At 48.5% G+C, this 19,625-nt stretch overlaps 2 protein-coding genes across 3 annotated transcripts in view; both read left to right on the top strand.

The window, feature by feature from the left end:
- Positions 1-14,415, top strand: HOXD4 (homeobox D4). The gene is made up of 4 exons (XM_048309813.1): positions 1-86; positions 8,191-8,217; positions 10,046-12,731; positions 13,136-14,415. Exons 3-4 carry the CDS (start codon positions 12,323-12,325, stop codon positions 13,438-13,440), a joined length of 714 nt encoding a protein of 237 aa, XP_048165770.1. The 5' UTR covers positions 1-86; positions 8,191-8,217; positions 10,046-12,322; the 3' UTR covers positions 13,441-14,415.
- HOXD3 (homeobox D3) overlaps positions 4-19,625 on the top strand; it is a 31,107-nt gene continuing 11,485 nt past the window's right edge. The window contains exon 1 of one of the 2 annotated variants that reach the window (XM_048309810.1): positions 4-86. The gene's annotated coding sequence lies outside the window, so the exon portion shown is untranslated. Of the gene's footprint in view, positions 87-17,942; positions 18,085-19,625 lie in introns of those variants that run through there. The other variant, XM_048309809.1, reaches the window with a different exon arrangement.

Below are 19,625 nucleotides of genomic sequence, written 5' to 3'. Positions count from 1 at the left end.
TCTCCTCCACGGATTGCTACGAGGGTGCAAAATGGATTACAGCGACCCTCCCGGGCTTCTCCGCTGGCGGGCAATTCCGCGAACTGGTAAGCACTCAGTTCCCCTCGGGCTGGTCGCCGGTACTCCGCGATATGCGGCACGGCACCAGCTCCCCTGTCCTCCTGCCCCTGTTCGTCACCTGTCCCTCGAAACCCCTTATTCTTCCTTTTATTATTGCTATTACTATTTTTAGCACTATGACTGTTGCTGTTATTATTGCCATGGTAATTATCGGTGCTGTTACTATTATTAATAGTGGTTGTGGGCATACCGCAGAGTGAGAGCTGCTGTTGCGCGCGGGCTCTCACAGAAAATGTGCCGCGGGCCACGATGTCTCGGTGTTCCGCGGTGAGGGGCGGAAGCCTGGGGTGCAGTGCGCGCAGGCAGCGCCTCTCCTGCCGGTGGGGTTTCTTCCAATATAAGGCCCTCTGGTTTTGGGATACTTTCCCCCCTGCCAGCCTGAAGCGTACTGTGGCGATGCTCTGGTTTGTTTTCCCATGGCGGAAGGGCGGTCGCGTAACTTTAAAGCTTAACAGGTGTTTTCGCAGGAGAATCGGGGTCAGTGCTCCCGCGGGGGCGGAGGGCGCGGGGCGGCTCCGCCGAGCCGGTCGAGCCGGGGGCTGTGCCCGGGGCCAGCCTCGGGAGCCCCCGCCTGCCCCGCCGGGACGTTTTCTCACATCCTTGTCCCGCTGCAGCGCGGAGCCAGGGCTGCGGCTCCGAGCTGCCCGGTGGGCAGCACACGGGCCGGGCTCGGCAGCCGGGCAGCGCGGGGGCGGCTGCGCCGAGCCACGGCCAGGAGCGCACGCCCGCGGTACGGCTCCTTACCCACGTGGAAATCATCGCGGGCTAAATGGGGGATGAGTTCTCGAAAATAAAACCAGCAACAAATCCCCGAGTTTATTTTGAAATATGTCGAGGAGATAGAAGAGTTATATAAACTCTACCTACGTTACCTATATATGTATATACATCCATATTCACATTGCCTATATACATATATATATATGTATTTACACATCTATTTCTCTCTGTAGAACACATATTCATTGTAAGTACGCATTTGTGAACGTATATATGCTTTACTCATTTCATCTTCATTTTCAAGCTGTTAGTGCACAGTAGAAAATCCGTCGTTTGGTATTTAGCGTTCACATCGACGGTCGGTGGTCGCAGTGCACCGTGCTGCCGCACTGCAGGAATTTACTGACTCGCCATTTACCCCAAAAGCAGCCAGTTAATTAACGGTGAAGCAAAACGCCTGACTAAACCATACACAGTGAGGGTGGAAAGGTGCGAGTCATGCCCCGGGTACATATTTTGAAGCCATAGAAGGAGTTGTTCTTTAATCCACCCCCGAGCACCCCCCCAGCCTGCTAAGCCCGAGCCCCACTACAGTAAGCTGTAAGATCCCTGTCCCCCACGCTTTGCCTGTTTGCACTAGCTGGCCGCCCTGCGCTCCTGCAGGTCTTGGGGATTATTTGGGACGATTCGTTTTCAACATAGCAACAGTCTTCAAGAGTAACGTGGAAAATATGTGCTGTGTTAGGTTTCGCTCTCAGAATCCCTCCTAGGTGACACAGTAATTATAGCTACTTGACTATAAATCTCTCCAAAAACTTTGGAAAATCTCGTCCTTGAGCTGTTTTGAAATTATTTGCAGCCTGGGGAAAAAGAAGAAAACAAAAGCAGGATGTTCTAACGAATTCTAATGTGCATGTGTGTGTCTGCGGGTCCGTCTGCTGACACATACGGGTACACATATGCATTTATGATTCCACTGGTTTGTGTGGGAGTTCGGCTTTTTTCTAAAGGGCTTCCTTCCTTGCTTGCTTTTGTTCTTATTCTTTTTTTTTCTCTGATGTATTTATGTATTTATTTATTTATTCTTTTTTATTAATATTCTAGTACACATAGGTCTGTTTATGCTCTTAAACATACCTATGGAATTGTAAGTATTAATAGCAAATAAACACGCGTTTATATATATGGCACATACATATATATTTATATGTACCTGTTTATATATACATGGCACATATGATGACTGTATTTTATATCTATTTATACACCTATAAAACGTGGTATGAGTATAGATGTGTCGGTGTGCTGAAATTTTCGGAGCACAGGATTCACAGTCACATTTCTCGCACTTGCTTCGTTTCCCGATGTGCTCGACAGAATTTATGACTCATCTCCTTTTTTTTTTTTTTTTTGTGTTGGAAGGAAAGAGCCGATTCCCAGTCCACTCTTTACTGACGCACGAGCAGTATAAAAACACCATCACAAAGCAGCTGGCAGGAAGCGGCAGCCTTGTCTCCCTGGCGGTGCCGGGGTACCGCTGGCACTGGCTGCCATTTGGGAAGTCACGTTGGGCTCCCGTTTAGCTGCTGCAGGTTGCCTGGAAGAGAAGTGCAGCCTGTGTTCCCCAAGTCTGGCAGGGCTTTGGTGCAAGGAGGGGAGGCGATGTAAACTGCGGACCCGGAAAACCCAGTAAGATTAGGCAAAGATATACACGTTGGTTTTGCGTTCCTAAGAACTGAAAATCCCGTCGATTTATTTTCTCGTTCCTCAAACAAATATAATTTCCACGGGATGTTTTATGAGAGCTTGGGACAGAAAAAAAAATCCGAACAAAGACGGTATTTCACCCCTCGGTTGGCAGGCAGCTGTTAAAGGTATTTACTGCTCTACTGCAGTGCGGCACTCAATGCTGCTGGATGGAGCAGTAGAGGAAAAAACAGGAAGCGAAAGGAAAAGATGAGGCGCAATAAACATTGCAGCAGGTCGCGGAGGCCGGGCGGGGCGCGGAGGAAGGGTCTCTGCGAGAGACAAGAGGCAATAAAGTGCATTCAGCGGCAGCAGGCTCTGCCCAAACTCAGCACTCGCCTCCCATCACCCGCGGGGGAGGGGGCGGCGAGAAGGGGAGGCAGCCCGCAATGCCCAGCGCCCCACTCCGGGAGCCATCCGAGCTGGAGCCTGCGCGAGTGCAGGGCGGCGGGGGTCACCTCAGCCGCCCGGCCGGCCCCGCCCTCGTGGCCCGGCTCCGCCGCCTCCGTCCGCGTGTGGGCGCACGCCCCGACGGGCCGGGACGCGGTCACCTGCCCGCGGCTCCCGCCCTCAGGGCCGCCGGGCCGGGCCGTGGAGCGACCGCCGGGGGCGCGACAGGGCCCGGCCGCCGCCACCAGCCCTCATGTCTCCACGGCCTCTTCCAGGAGAAGGCGCTGTAGGACAAGCCTGGCCACTCTCCCCTCCGCGGGGCGAGGGGCCCACCACCCCGCCGGCAGCTTCCCCCACTGCCCGCCGGCCCACGGAAGAGGCCCACCGGCGGGCGGGGGGCATGGGCAGGGCTCCACCGCCCTCCTCGGGCGTCTCCAGCCTCGACCCAGTTGCCCCACTCCCTCCAGCTCCGCGGCCTCCCGTCTCACCCGGCCCGCAGACCCTGGCGCGCCCCGGTGCGCGCCCTCGCGCTCTCCCTGCCTAACCCGCAGTGCCGCGGGGCTCCCCTCGTGTGCCCCGCTGCCCTCCCGGTCACCAGCCCGCCCTTTGAAGTCGGGCACCCGCCTCTTCCCTCCCTGTCCCTTTGATGCGGGTGCCAGAGCACCCTCCTTCCCGCCGGCTCCCTTCCCGCGGGCAGAGCCCCCGGCCCCCGCACATCCACCCTTGCCTCCTGCAAGCCGGGGCTCAGCAGAGTTCCCTGCCTCTGCTTCACCTGTTGCCTGCAGGCTTCACCTTCCCAAACCGTGCCCGGACACGACCCTGGCGGCACCCACCCTCACGGGCCGTGCCTACCCCGGCGAGACGCTCCCACGGCCCCCGGCCTCCCCTCCCTGCCCCGCACTCCTCGCCCTCTTCCCCCGCGGACCTAAGGTGTCGCCGCCGCTGCCCCCGTTTGATGTTGAGGCGCGGCTCGACGCCGCCCTGCCCGCTCCGGGCCTCTGCTGCCACCGGATCTGCCTGCGGGCGTGGGGTGCTGTGGGCAGGGGCCTTTGCATGCCCACATCCTGCTCGGCGAGGGCATGGGCGACGAGGTGACTGTTGAAAAGTCGGGGATATGATAAAAGCAGAGGGGCAAAATGCGTTGGACGCTATCAAGGTGCTTAGTAGGTCTTCAAAGTCAGAGATGGAGCCTGTAATTTTCTGGCAGTGTGGTCCTCAGGGTAAGATGCTGGTCATCATGTCTGTCAAGTAGCATTGAGAGTGATGGTGGCATACACATGTGATTCAATTCCCCCAACCTTTTTATCACAATTACCAGCGAGAAACCAATTGTTACTGTGTTGTTTCATTACAGCTCTTATCTGTCTCCAGATCGTGAGCCCCAAATACGAAAACTTGCATGAAAGCCTAGAGAATGAACTGGCCAGAGCTTCAAAGTCAACTTTCACATCTGCATTTTAGAATAGGAAATGTGAAAATCGTTCTAATTCCGTCTTCAAAAATCTCATGGCTAGAATTACTCAGTTACTGAGAGATTCATCTTGTCCCTAAATGAGAGGGAGCTGTATCTCAATCATCAATTCCTCACTATCTCATAGCCTCACCTTTCACAGCCCCAGTGTCCTGGATACGTGTGCCTGAAGCACATGCCCAGCCTGGCCACTCCATTTGCCAGGGGCTGACACTTCTGCAGGTTGGCCGCCATGCCACCTGCCTCACCATGGCTCGTCTCCTCCTGCACACGCCGGGCAGTCTCTCATCTCCAAAGCACAGCTTTCTCTTGCCCACAAGACAGGCCAAGAGAGCCAAAGCAGTCACAGACACTCAGGGAGGGATGTGATGTCTCCTGTACTGGCACAGGGCGTGGAGCCCACCCAGGGGCCCTGCTGCCTGGGACCTGACCTTTGCCATACCCAGCTCTCAGTGCCAGGCTTGGGGCAAACACACTTGACTCTGCATCGTAGTTCTCATCCCAAACTATTTTCCCCACATTTTATTGCACTTTCTCATTTCACCCTACCCCTCATGTCCCAGTACATAGCCTTTTCTTGCACCTTCCCAGGGATGGCCGCTTTGGCTCCCTGCAGCTGCTTGCTGCTGAAGCCCTTCCTCCAGAGGCCAGTGAGGGTGATGTGCCTGGGGAGAAGGGTGACTTGAGACTACCACAAAGCCTGATCTAGGGCCCACCGTGGCCAGGCCCAGGTGCCTGAGTAAGGCTTAGGGAGCTCCAGGGAGCTTTTCCTTCTGCCTGCCCAGGACTGGGAGCACAGACCATGCTCTGAAAGAGACCCTGAAGTCAGCCCCATGCAAGGCAGCCCAGTCCTCTCTCTGGGGTGGCTGACTGGATCCCCTGGATCTGTTACAGCTTCTCAGACTGTGCACTGTGTCTGAAATGTTGTCTTATGCACCGTCCTTGCCAGCTGTCCTGGGCACGGGAGGCGGAAAAAGCTATTCCACAACTTAGGCCACTAAAAAAGCATGAAGGCGATGCCGTGTGATTAAGGCCTTGACAAAGAGCAAGAAAAATAGTGGAATGCAAAGCCACTCTGGATCATAAAGAAGGAGCAGGGAAGGACCTCGGGATGCCTCTTGTTTTCTGAAGGAAAGCGAATTGTTCAGCTGTGACTGGAGCCATCTAAAGAACACAGCAAGAGCCGAGCTGCCCCTTTTGGGTGACTTCACACTTGTGTAGCCAGATTCGTTAGGAAATGGCCGAGTAGGAGCAGACTCTGGTGTTAAACAGGCACCACCCAGTTGGTGCCACAATCCAGCAAGGAATTATTGCATTTGGCTCGTTTTTCAGAGCTGAGCCCCCGGGCGGAGGCGCACTCTCACCCGAGGGCCGGGCGAGTGGCCGGGTCCCCTCTGCACGCGGCCGGTCCCCGGCGGGGATGACACAGCTCCCCGCCCTCTGGCGAAGGTACAAACCCGTCCTGGGATGCACCAGAGGTGCTAGCCGCTCCGACGTTCTCATCTTAGCCATGATAGATTGGGAACTGATGCCCGGGTTTCCTCATGCTGTGTGACTGCCAGAGACATTTGACTTCCTGTGCTCGGGCTCCTTGAAATTCTCATTTGCTAACTCACACCCTGCTCCCTTCACACCAGGGCTCTTTTATTGTTTTATAACCGTCCTTAAACTTCCAGTCCTCAAAGATCTCATTGTGGCAGGCTTCACACTTTCTCCCTTTCCGAAGCCCTGTGCCCTCGCTGTTTGCAGCAGTTTGGTCACTTACAAAGGTCCCTCGTGCGCCCGGCGAACCTGCAGCCCCTGGCACAGCTCTCCCAAGTTTTTAAAAGAATGACTCAAAACCGTTTTGCAGGGGAGCCTCGCCAAAATGCCGTAAACATCCAGGAAAAGGAGAAAAGGTTCCATCTTTCAGTTGTTTTTTTTTTTTGTTGTTGTTGTGTTTTTTGTTGTTTTGTTTTGTTGAGACTTTTTTCCCCTTTCCTCCTGACGATGGGCTTCCCTGTACCCTAAGAGCTATAAAGAAAGGTTCGAACGGGTACTCACAGCAAAACACCCCCGGGTCCTTTCCCAAGAGCACTTTGGGAGTGATAAGTCCCCTTTGTAGCTTTCCCTAAAACACGCTTCTCAAAAAGGCCGGCATAACGCCATGCAGCTGAACTTCCACCCATCCCCGCTATTTCGACCCGGTCCCATTTTATAGGACAGATTCAGAGAACCTTTATTCAGCGAATAAAAGTTTAAAGCTGAAGGTTATTTATGGTTCCACAGAGATAAGTCCTGAGTGGCTATTTAGAAGCACGTGATTCCAATAAACTTTGTTTTATGGCTTGAGAGTTGACAAGCCAAAATATAATTCCCACCATAAATTAGTTTAAGAGCATACAAGTGCAGATGCTTTCGTTCCTGGAAGCAGTAATCGGGAAAGTGTTAGCAGGGAACCGTCGGCGGAATGCGACCGTACAGGCACCTCTGCTCCCGGGTCCCCCAGGCCGCGGGGGGAGCGCACAGTAAGTCCGCTACCAGCCTCCCCTCCGCCGCCGCCGCGCCCGGGCTCTCGGGACCCGAGCACCTCCGCGGGAGCGGGGTGGCAGCGCTGCGCCGCCCGGCAACGAGGAACAGCTCTGCTGGGGAATGAGCAGGTACAGCTCAGGTGGCTGCGGCTGCGCCGGGATGGGCCGGCTGGTCTCTGTCTGAGATTTTCTGAGAATTTAATGGGATTTCTTAGATGCAGATAAGCAATTAAAAAAAAAATAACAGTAAAAAAATTTCTTTTAATAAAAAAAGAAGAAGATAAAAAGGAAAGGCTCGGTAAGGGAGTGCTTAGTGCCAAAATGTTGATATTAATCCACTCTTCTTGCAGGCTAGTGTTATCTAGAGTGGGCAGAACTTAAAAAAAAAAAAAAAATTAACAAGAAAGGTCTTGGGAAGCTCAGTGCAGTGAACTATTGATACCGAGGCAATTGCTCTGTGTTTAATACAATAACTCTCCAAGATATTGTAGAAAAGCAATAGAGGAGCTGAAAAATCACATACAGAAAAGAAACCCCCCCCCCCCCCAATATTATTAATTTTTAAATATACGACGCATTTCAGGAGTATTAGATTAAGCCTGTGGATTTGTTTCCCTTACGTGATCTTTGAATATATTTAATGAAATATTTAAAGGAAAGTTCAAGTCAAATCTACCCTTCTATAATGCAAACAAAGACGCATGTGTCGTGGTCACTGATAGGTTGATTAGGTGATCTTAAAAGAGATGTATCTTAGAGTAATCAGATATTTATTCTAATAAAATTGTAGGTCTTTCTGTGCTCAGCACGGATATAATGCTGCATGGCGTATTTTGTGGGTGATGGTTTAGCAAAGGTGATCTGAATGTGACTGGATTCCCACAGAACAACAACAACAAAAAAAAGGCCTTTGTTATTCTTCTTTTCCACCAGTAAAAGAAGGAGGTCTGGCTCTTCATCTCTTTAGAAATTATCCGGTATAAAATTTAGACTATGAATATTAAAAGTGAAAGATCACACCCCAGGCACAGGCAAAGCGTGTGTTCATAAAAAACTGCCTGAATGCAACGTGGTCCTCATTTGGAAGGGGCTTCCATCCCACCACTCCGCTGCTTGCAGGATTTACCACCAGCTCCTTTCTGCCTTCATCTATCAAACGTGGTTTGTAACTGTTCTCCAGAAATATCACCCGTATGTGGAATACAACAGTAACAAACGTTTTTATTGCAACAGGTTCGGCAGCATGGAAGAACATCCACAGTAAGTAACCTTTTATTTCTTGTAGAGTTTGCGTTGTTTGAAAATCCTGGTTCTTCCCTTCAGATTGAAAAAAAAAAAAAAAATAAAAACGATGATTCCTGGTGACTATTGCTTCCCTCCCTCCTGCCCCCCCTTCCTTCCCCCCCCAAAACAAAAAAAAGGACTATGTCAGCATGTGAAGGCTCTTGTGGAGTCCGTTTGTGGTACCATGTCATAATCCTGGCTAGCATTAAAAGCAGAGGTGCGGTCTCCTGGGGGTTTATTACAGGGCTGTACAGGTGTCGTCCTGCGCTTAAGCACTCCAATGCAACTAGCAGCGTTTCCATTTTAACTCGGCGGGACTGTACAGCGCCTCCCCGTGCAGAATCCGGACGGATCACGTTGTATCCCAGCACCTCATAACCTTGGCTACTCCCACTCTTTTCTTCGGACGGGATCCCAAGTAGAGCTATGCCTGCTTTCTGATGTTCCCCTCGTCTGGCACAGACTGGTGGCTGGGTGAACGAGGCGGCAGGAGCTGGGGGCGGGCAGCGCTGGCCAGCCGGGGCAGCCCAGCTACAGCCGGGTTCTGCGGGCGGTAGAGCTGATCCGCTGGTGCTAGAGGTCTGGGGGCAAGGGAGACTCTAACGTGGATTTAAACGCTGTGAAGGCACGGAATGGAATGGGTATCAGAGCTTAGAAGGGCAATCTTTTAGTGTAGGGGTTTTCGCATCCCAGATGGTCCTGCCTGAGCTGCGGCAGGGAGGACCGAGGGGAGGGCAGAAGATCAGTGTGCACCAGGAAATGCTGTTGAACCTTTCTGGCTCCAGTGAGGAGCTAAGTGCATTGGTCCTGGTCCTCCAGGCAGAGACTGGCTTGTCTCTCAAAGAGGGAAGGAAAGCCTGCGACATTTGGAGGTGCATTAGGTTGTACATTGCCCTTCCCGCTTCTGCCAGCCCCGCTCTGACCGGGAGCATGTAAAGGAGAGGAGTGTTTGCGTGTGTTTGTTTGCGTTTCCCCGCTTCCTCTCCCTGCTGCCTGATAAATAATCTATTTCACTAGATGTGCCAAGCTTCCCCTGATCTTTTTGTCTTGCGTTGCAATATTGGTTTTCGAGTCCTATAAATACGAACTAAAGAATCGCCTCCAGCGCTGCAGTTTTAACTGTGTTCCATAGGTAACTTTCCTCCCCCCATAGCTCAGTCCTGCACTACATGGACGCCCTTGGCATTTTATTCCAGGGCCGGCCCTAAATGTATGGATTACTTGTTTTCTGCCAACGTACATTTAGCATACTGATTATGAACCAGAATACAAAAAGGCTGATAGATCAAAAGTATTTTGTATGGGCAGTTGAACAGGAGGTGAATATATAACGCTTTTGTTCATCAATAACTCTTTGGCTTTGACCTGTCTGAGCAAGTCGTGCAATAAGGTGAAACGCAGGTCACAGCGTCTAACAAATATGAAAATGTGTAGTATTAAGCAGAACGGGGAGCTGCTGCTTCCCCAACTCCATCGCTGCTCCCTGGGCAGCCCTCGGCGGGCTTGTCCGCTCCCGGGGGCTGCCCCAAACCATAGCTCTCTTTGGGGGGCGGAGGAGAGTTACCCTCCCAGTTCAGCCGGGTGGTTAAATAACCCCCACGAGGGCGGGGGGGGGGGTATCCCTCCTCCCCTCAGAGAAAGGATGAGAAAGCGGGGAGAGATGCTGAAAATAGCTGGGTGGAGATTTGAAGAATCCGGGGGGAGATTAAGGACATAAAGTCGTTTCCAGTTGCACTTGCTGTGAAGAAGGCACCACCGCAGTGGTAAGAAAACAGACGTTTCAAAATAGCATCTCTCATCTCAGGCAGTTGGGAGTTGGAGCCAGCCAAACTACCCGGTACACATCGCTCGGATAAGCGCAACACCCCCAAATCTGCCCTCCGCAGTGGTTGGATGTATCACACCCGCACCATTATTTGTCCTTATGGTGCCTGTTTTAAATAGTGGAAGGAGAAGAGGTTGACCGCAGGACAGCAGTGAGGAGCTGGGTCAGACACAATTCATGAACTTTTGTACTCCTGTGTGCCGCTGTCGACAAAGTAAAAATAATGAAACTTTGTGATATGTTTGTAAATGATTTCGGCTGACCTCTCGCCCTGCCCTTCACCATAAACGCTACGGCGGGGAAAACCTGGGAGGGTGCGAGGCTGAGGCTCGCAGGCAGATCGCGGGGATAATAGCTAGACCAGCATAATAGGATGAAGGTAAATTTGGAAACTCTCTTTTTCCCGAGAGCAACTAACTCCAGCTTTTAACCTCATCTTTTTCACCAACCGCTGTTTCTGTTGTCGGCTGTTTTACTTCTGTTTCGATTTTTTTTAAATTCTTTTTTTATTTTGGGGGGATTTCTAATTATGGAGAATCTTTTCAGATTCGTGTTAGCCTAAATATTTAAAGACTCCTTCCTAAATTACTTTAAGCATTATTATTCTAAATAGCGCAATTTGATCGACCACGTCCATTTTCCATAGCGAGAACGTAAATGGCAGAGAATTTAAAGAAAGCGGCAGGTCTTTCTGAGAATTTGGTAGGCGAAATTCGTCGCTATGAATTGATGGAGGGTCTTATAGCTCTATTGCAGCAATAATAACAAGCGTGAATCTTTTCCGAAATCCCACCTTCCTGCAAATCTATATTTCAGAATTGAGTCCCAGCAGAATAGTTTGCATTCCTCAGAAGACAGTAAGAGACTAAGAGAATTGCAAAGACCTGCTATATTGTAGATGAAAACAGAATGTTATTACGTTGTCTATATATACCCTGTAGAACCGAATTTGTGTGATATTCATATAGTCACAGATTCGATTCTAGGGGAATATATGGTCGATGCAAAAACTTCACATTTCTGCAAATGGTTAGAAGTTAAAATACTGGCGGAATCAAGAGGCATGTGCGTGCTGAACACTCAGAAATTATAAAAGTTTTGCTGCCTCGCTCCTATTCGCTGGGTTTTAGGACGTTTCTTAAAACTTCAGTTGTCGTTCAAACCTAACTCTCAGTGACAATCTGTGAATTTAAACAGTTAAACTCACCAGAAGTTACAAATTTTCTGGGGGAAAAAAAAAAAAAAAAGGTATTATCTACCCATCAGTGAATGAGTATTTTAAAAGATACTCATAAATTAGCTAGATATGCCAGACATTAGCAAAATTTCCCTGTCAAGGGTCCAGATCGCATCAAAATATTTACGACAGCAGCAAAAGCAGCATTCGCCTCACTGGAATGTATTTACTTGTGCTCCAGGAATGATATTGATGAATGAAGACGGAATTTATCGCATTAAACCCGTGATATTTTTAACCTAATTAAATGACGTCTCCAGTTCAATTGATTGAACTTTAGTGGTTAAAAGTGAACTCCTTCTTGCCATCTGCATGATTTTACATACATACATGTGTAGGTTTATAAATATACGTTGGCGTTTGCATCTGTGCATGCATACGTATGCACACGTATATATTGAGGCTTGAAAGTGAATGAGAAGTTACTGATTGCCTAATTTTATTCAGCAGAACTAAATTCTGGTAACTTTTGGATGACCTCTGCTAGACAAAGACAGGACAGATCTATTGTACATCATATTACCCTCTTCCTTGATGGCTTTTCTTTCTCTCGCCTGCTTATCAGTTTCTTCCCTTTTAACCCCGCTTCAGCTCATCTCTCTGTATATTCCTTTCGATTCTTTTTCTTATTTTATTTAAAGTGAGGTACCAAGCCCCGGTGGCGATCCTGGCTAGTAGATCAGACGGCAGGGCAGCATCCCCCGGGGATGGGGGAAGCCGGCTCAGACAAAAGGCTGTGGGCAGGGCAGCGGCCGCCGCCCCGGGGTACCCCTACACCTCCGGTACCTGGTTTGCGGGTGCGGCCCGCCGGAGAGGGGGGTCACTCGGTTAGAGGGATGTTATTGAGTGGAATCGCTGGAAATGCGGGGAAATGCGGCGGTGGGCGCCCGGCTCCCCATTGGCCGGGCCGGTCACATGCCCGCCTAACTTTATTCAGTTGACAGCAAGTAGGAGGGCTCTATGGCAGGGGAAAAAAAGACAACACGAGAAAAATTAGTATTTTCTACCTTCAGAAATTAATGGCCATGAGTTCGTATATGGTGAACTCTAAGTATGTGGATCCCAAATTTCCTCCTTGTGAGGAATATTTGCAGAATAGCTACTTAGGCGAGCAAGGGGCCGAGTACTACAGTGCCTCGCAGGGCTCTGATTTCCAGCACCAGGGACTCTACCCACGGTCAAACTACAGCGAGCAGCCCTTTAGCTGTAGCAATGCCCAGGGCTCTGCCGGGCAGCCGCGGGGTCACGGACAGGAGCAATCCGGCCCGGCGAGCCACTTCCCCGGCCCAGCAGAGCATTGTCCACCGCCTCCAATGTCCAACTCGCGAGCCTGCAGCCAGCAGCCGGCCCTCAAACCCCCAAACGGCTCCGCAGTTAAGCAGCCAGCAGTAGTTTATCCCTGGATGAAGAAAGTCCATGTTAACTCGGGTAAGGATCCTCTTCTTACTTTGCTCTTCTACCCTGCTTCCGATCGTCCTCAGCGGCGCTCTCCCGAGCCCCCGCCAGGCTCGTGGACGAGCTTTTTAAACCGAGGTGGCCAATTACACTCGCCATAAATTTTTATTGCTGAGGAAATAGGCCGTTGGCCATGCGGGGCTTTGCCGTGCAAGATAAAACTCCATTTTAGGAGCCTTCTAGAGGCTCCCACCCTACCAAGCTGCGTGTGCCCGTAGTGCCTGCCTCAAACGAGGGGGAAAGCAGCCCGGCCATTGTAAGCAACTGGGATGAATCCAGCTCGGCCACATGCTCGCAGCTCATAAGGTTTTCTTTTGTAAAGTCGGACCGGCAAGTCAAGATTAGCTTTGTAAAAGTTCTCCGTATTTTTTTCCCAGTGAATCCCAATTACAACGGAGGGGAACCTAAACGCTCCCGCACAGCTTACACCAGACAGCAAGTCCTAGAACTGGAAAAAGAATTTCATTTTAACAGGTACCTGACCAGGCGCCGCCGTATCGAGATAGCCCACACTTTGTGTCTCTCTGAGCGCCAGATCAAGATCTGGTTTCAGAACAGAAGAATGAAGTGGAAAAAAGATCACAAACTGCCCAACACGAAGGGCAGGTCTTCTTCCTCTGGTTCAAACCCCCATTTACAAACTGGTTCCAAGGACCATCAGACTGACTTGACAACTTTGTAGAAGAGGTGAAATTTTCCATTTCATCCTTCGCTTCTGACCAGTACTGTACATAACTGACACTGCCCAAGCAGAACCTGCATGTAGCAGCTAAGGACACGAGAAACTGTCATCTTTCTTTAAGGTACTGTTGTACAAAGGAGACAAAATGACGCTACTTTGGACTTTATTTTATTTGCCTCTGCTAGCACAACCTAAAAAAGGAAAACAAAAAAAGGGGAAAGAAAGAGAGAGGGAAAACCAACCAAACAAACCATCATGCAGGCAGTGGGAATTGGGAAAATATTAAATGAGACCTTCTGTCCTTAAAAAATAATAAATCATTGAAAATGAAACTGTCCTGTGTTTCAGTTTTGAATTCTAAAGTGAAGATTGGATGCTTTATTATGGGATTTATACTTTTAATTGTCTTTTTATCCCATGCAATTTCGGGAGGATGTATTTTGGGCAAGTTGAGGACAGGAAATTCATAGCATAGTCTTTTATTTGAACATAAAGACTAGTAATTGTGAACTTTTTTTTTTTTGTACTGCTTTACCTTTCTCGGTGTAATGAAAATACTTGCTCATTTCCATAACGTCACAGAAGGTGTGCATAGAAATTAAGTGAAAACGGGTTATTTTGTGTTCTGGTAATGTTAATGTATTTATTTATTTGTTACATAGAAGAAGACAAAAAGAAAAATAGTCAAACCAAAAACGAGGAAGGGGAGCTGAAATACAGTATTTTTCCTTCCCAGTCTCATGAACACATATGTAATGTTTACTTGTCTTGAACGTACACAACTTTCTTGTCCCCCACCCCGTTTTCTTCTAAATTTCCTTCTTTGTGAATAGGAAAAGCGTCCCTGCTCCTTACCGTGTGCCATCCAGAGCTAACAGGCTTGAAATCTGTTTCCAAAGTCTGCTCTGCTCAGAGCTGTGCTTTAAACCATCGATACCTCATTTTAAAATGGAAAGAAAAAAAAAAAGAAAAAAGAAAGAGGGGAGACCACAAAAAACAACCCCACAAAAACAAACAGCAGCCCAGACTGAAAAAATAATGTGATATAAATTGAGCCATTCAAAGCTGAAAGCTGAACACATTCTTTCAAACAAATTTAAAAATTCTTTTCTGCTAGGGAGAGAGAGAGATAGTCTATGTGGGTTGCTGCTTTGTTTTGTTTTGGGTTTATTTTGAGTTTTTGTGGCTTTGGTTTGTTTAGTTTTTAGGTTTGGGTGGGTTTTTTAAGGTTGGGTGGATTTTTTTGTGTTGTTTTGTGTTTGTTTGGGTTTTTTTGGTTTTTTTTAAGAACAGTGATTGTTTTTAAGCAAACCATGACACATGACTGCAATGGTTGGAAATCTCAGCAAGTTGCTTTCAAGAAACACGAAAGCCTTGGATGGGAGCAGAGCTGATCTAATACCCACGAATTTGTCCCTGACTGCTGGTTGCCAAAGTTTTAGTGCTCTGTAACTACGAAACCAAACCAAACCAGCTCCCTGAGCCACTTACACCTCCGCTCAGGCGGTTTTAAAGCTCAGCCCTTATCTCCTGTACCCTCAGGGCAGCCTAGGAGAGGGACCACATAGTCAAAATTGTAACGAGGTGATCCTTTTATTAAAGAGAAAAGTGGCAAAGAAGGAAACTCATAGCAAACACTGAAGGGAGGTGGAAAGAGCAGGGGGTGAGTTAACGTGCCCTTCTCCAGGCTGGATGCTTCCCACTGAGAACTCACAGCTTTCTGGGCTCGCTCACGAAAACACTGGCCAAAATGGGGTTGAATTAATTCTAAAATAAAAGGCGAGCTTTTCAACAAGAGTGTATTCGGCAACGTTAACTGTGGCCAGCAGTTAATTTCTGTCCTTTTCTCATCCCTTGAAGTCCGCAAAGTGTCTTTAAGACTTGGTCTTTTGTTTTAGAGCCTGGAGAAAACTCTTTGTTCTTCCTTAGGGTTAGCCCAGTTCTCAGACTTGCACATGGCAATACTTGAATATCTCCACGTCGTGATATTAAAGATGGATATTCCCGCATTATTCGCATCATTGTTTCTATGACAAAAAGCACCGAGTTCATACATAGTAAAGACGTCTTTTTTCTGACGCCTTCACGTTGAGAAGCTGAAAAGGTATTTTACTGAAGTTCGGCTAAATTGCAGGAACAGGTTCACCCAGAGGACAAATTTTCTATTCGATTAGTTGTATTTCAGCCGGGAAGAGTGACCTCTAAACCCTTAACCTTTTGGACCCAAACTACCCTTCCCTTTCTCTAGCATGGAGAGCAGCTAGCAGCAGCGCTTGAGGAGGGAATTCCTGAGACAAGTTTTCAAGTTTTGTTACACCACGTTCCTGCAGTAGTGGCCTTTCCTCTCTAGAGCTGCTCAAAGCCATCTTTTTGCTCTTCATACGTATCTATTGAAATAAAGAAGAAAAAAGGGTGTGAGGAAGTAAAACTCCTCTAACTACTCTTCTTGAAAATCCTCCTCCTGGAACCCCGCTGTTTTCTTAAAGCCTGATAAGTTGGCTGGGAGCAGGGCAAAAGTGCTATTCGGGAGAGAGCTACCAACTCTGGCATCTGTGGTACAGCTCTGGAAAATAATGGCCTTGGATAAGTAAATCCTTGCTTTGTGCTTCTAATCAACCGAGATGGCTCCCGAAGTTAAAGGACCAACTTCTGCTCCCAAATTTCCTTCCCCCGCCCACTGAAGTCAAACAGGCGTGTAGCTGCTAGCAGAATTTGTCTCATTGTCTTTTGAAATGTTAATAACTCCAGGAAGAGTGTTGGCTTCAGCAGGCACAGCTCTTACAACCCTGTTTGCAAGTCCCATTTGAGCGAGGCTGGAGCCCTGTAGGTTTACATAGGTGTAATTGCACTGTAAGATCGGAGAATACGTGAAGTGAAGGTAGAGAGTACCAAACGGAAATAGCTCCCAGTGCCAATGCTCTGAATGGTCAGGAATGTCTGTAATAATGACCAGGAGCACCCACTGGTCGTTATCTCCCGTGCAAAAAGAACCCGAGGTTTATTTTTTAATGGTTTTAACCCTCCTCCAGAGTTATTTGGTGTATGAAGGGAAGCTGATTAATTTTGTTTATCACGGGTGAACGTTGTGCATTGGAGCCTTTGTTAAACGGTCGCATTGTCCAGCACTGCTCTCATCTCTGTTAAAGTGTGATGCTTTTAATAGACTTTGCTGATGTTTTGCTGCCATTGATTAAAGCGTTATTTATACTAACTGTCGCCTGTAGTTTTGATGTAAGCCCTCCACATAGTTTTGAAATAATAAAAGGTGTAGCAAAATAGATTCTGGTTTGTACCTTCAGCAAGCAGTTCTTACAAGGTGGGTCTCTCTTCTGTGAAAATTCTGGTCCCTCCCATCATTACAGTGTTAAAAGACCAGTGACTTTGCATAGCATCCTTCCAAATGTCCCTTTGAACAGGTTTGCTGTTTGCCTCAGCCATAATGGTGTGACTCTAGGCCAAGCTGGAGTCTATATTTACTTTTGGGCTATAGTTAAAAGTGCCTGTCATCCATTTGCTGCTGCTTTGCATTTAACAAGCCCTTCTAGAATGACTCCTGGATTTCTGCATGTGTGGTAGGAGGCAAGGAGCCACACCTGAAGTCACCTCGATGCCCGCACAGATGTGTGTCTTTTAGGTGAGTCCTGGAAAGAATCAATTAAATAAAGAAATGGAAATTTGAAATTGCAATGCAGAGAGTAGCTTTTCCTGAGCAGTAACCCTCACTTTGACAGTGGATACAAAAGAAAGACTACAAGAAAACACACTTGGAGACTTTAAACTTTCCCATGCACCTATGGCAAGCATTTTTTTTTTTTTTCTTCCCAGCGTAAGCACGTCAGACAATAACACATACAACTAGCCAGGAGAAGTCGATTGCACTATTTTTGTCATAAGTACTTGTCAGTGAGGGCTTGTCCTCTCCTGGAGCGTGGTCAAGGCACGAGTCCAAAAATACAGTCTCTGGCTCAGCCCGGGCAGGGAGCAGGGTGCGCAGCAGAAAGCATGTGCCCTTACTGCCCAAGTGCGCCGAGGGGAGCCTGAGGTTGCCTTTCTAAGCACACACTCGCTAAGTTTAAATATTGAGGCATATCTTGTGATTATACTTTCTCTCTCTGCTGTTTAATGGCTCCTCCTGTTACTCTCGATACATCAATACAGTTCTGTATATTATATCACCACTAGTCGTTAAGGTAAGAATGAAGAGGAAAGGCAGAGTCAATAGCAAACCCCACTTACTGTACAGTACAGTAAATAGGGACCTCTCGGTGCAGAGCCACACCGCTTCCAACGGCCATGTTTGTTAGCCCTTTTCCCTGATTCTTTTTTTCCTTTTTTTTTTTTTTCCCTCATTTCCCCCCAAGCCTAGAGACCAAAATAATCTTGCTAGGAACAGTCATAACAGGCAGAATTTCAAAGTGCAAGGAAGATGATAAGAATAGATTTCTACAAGTCCTGACCACGTGATTTGCGAAATAATTAATTCAGCACGTCCCTTAAGAAACACGGAGTCGTCATTAATCTGCCAAGCAAAGGACTCTATCAGACTTGAAAACTGAAGAGATCCCAAGAATATAATATACAAAGGGTGCAGTCCCTCTCCCTGCACACCTAGCTCTTTGGTAGCTGCTGAAAAAGAGACGCCCGGTACGTAAATATTTTTTACTTTTATTCCTCCTTATTTAAGCCTTAATGAACTCAGCTGTCAAACACTTGACAAATAGGGCACGCTGCTTCCTGATTTCCAGCGCGGCAGCGGCCGGGAACCGGACCGGGCGCAAGCGATGACCTTTGCTTCCCAGGGAGCGGGGGAAAGAGGATGAGCGCGGAGCGCCGCGGAGCGCCGCGGAGCAGGGAGGCTGATCGCCAGACCGCCTCCCGGAGTGGCGGCTCCGGCCGTGGCTGCCTGCGCGGGGAGGCGCGGAGCGAAGCGGAGGAAACAATGCGGCTGTCAGGGCAGCCGCTGCCCGGTCCCAGCGGCGGGGAAAGGCCCTCAGCTTTTCTCAAGCGGGGTCGTAAATTTTGCCGTGCGTCTTTGACAGCGGGCCCGGAGCCAGCGCCAGGCGCGCATTTCCCCCGCCGCCCGCACAAAGGCCGGCTCCGGCCCCGCTGCCCCGGCCGCCCTGCCCGCTCCTGCCCCGGCCGCCCGAGCAGCGCCGCCCGGCGCGGGGCTGCGGGGGAGTCCGGCCGCATCCAGCCCCCGGAGTGGGCATGCCGGCTTGCAAGTCCCCGATCAATAGCCCGGACTAGGGAAAAAATAGCGTTTGTGTTTTTATACAAAGCCACTCTCTATAAACTCCATAGAATACGGACGAGACTGAGATTTCTCTGTGAAATCCCAGTCAGATGGAAATACCTTCTGCAAACAGGATATTCTTTATTATCCCTTGCTGGAGTAATTTCTAAAAACCCTAGATTGTAGCTTTTTATTGCTTCCGTTTCGTTGGCAGGGCAGAGACAAAGTTTCCTATGTTATGAATTATACATTCAAACAATAACACATTAATTCAATTATTCAAAGATGACAAATGTTTATGTGCTGTGGTAGTGACTAAGGAACAGATTTGCTACTTCACAAGAACTCCTACATTTTTATCAATGAAGTTTTATATTATCTTATTGGGCCGGGAAAGAAACTAAACTCCACCAAGACACGCAGTAAAATGGACCTGAACATAAATCGCAACCCTTTCATAAGAGCGTTTATTCTCGCATATAGCCCGGGCTATTTTATCAGTTTGACAATTGCCGGAGTTGTTGTTATAAATCATCATAAGTAATTCCTGAAAGGGTGCGAGGCTGCTGGGGGGCGGGCGGAGACTGTAAATCTTTCTGTTTTATTGCTGTATGAACATATGCTCCGATTGAAGAAGTCTTAGATCCTTTACTGGAGACAAATTCGCGCAAAGCTGGAGTCCCACCAGCCAAAGGATTAACATTTCCTTAATACTTTTTCAGTCCCCTTTAAAATATCTTAATTCTGGCAGTGGTGGTGAAGGTGCTCCTTTCTTTCAGCCGTCCTCCATTTTCACGTTAAATTTGCTTGATTTTCTGGTGGTTTTGTTGTTGTTGTGTTTGTTTGTTTGTGTGGTTTGGTTTTTTTTTTTGTTTGTTTTTTTTTTTTTGTTGTTTGTTTGTTTTTTGGTTTTTTTTTTTAAAGCACTAGACTCTGAAAAGACACCGAAGGG

This window comes from Corvus hawaiiensis, chromosome 7 (genome assembly GCF_020740725.1).
Source record: "Corvus hawaiiensis isolate bCorHaw1 chromosome 7, bCorHaw1.pri.cur, whole genome shotgun sequence".
NCBI classification, from domain to species: Eukaryota; Metazoa; Chordata; class Aves; order Passeriformes; family Corvidae; genus Corvus; species Corvus hawaiiensis.
The sequence above is the reverse complement of the archived record's forward strand: the minus strand, read 5'-3'. Positions and strand labels throughout refer to the sequence as shown.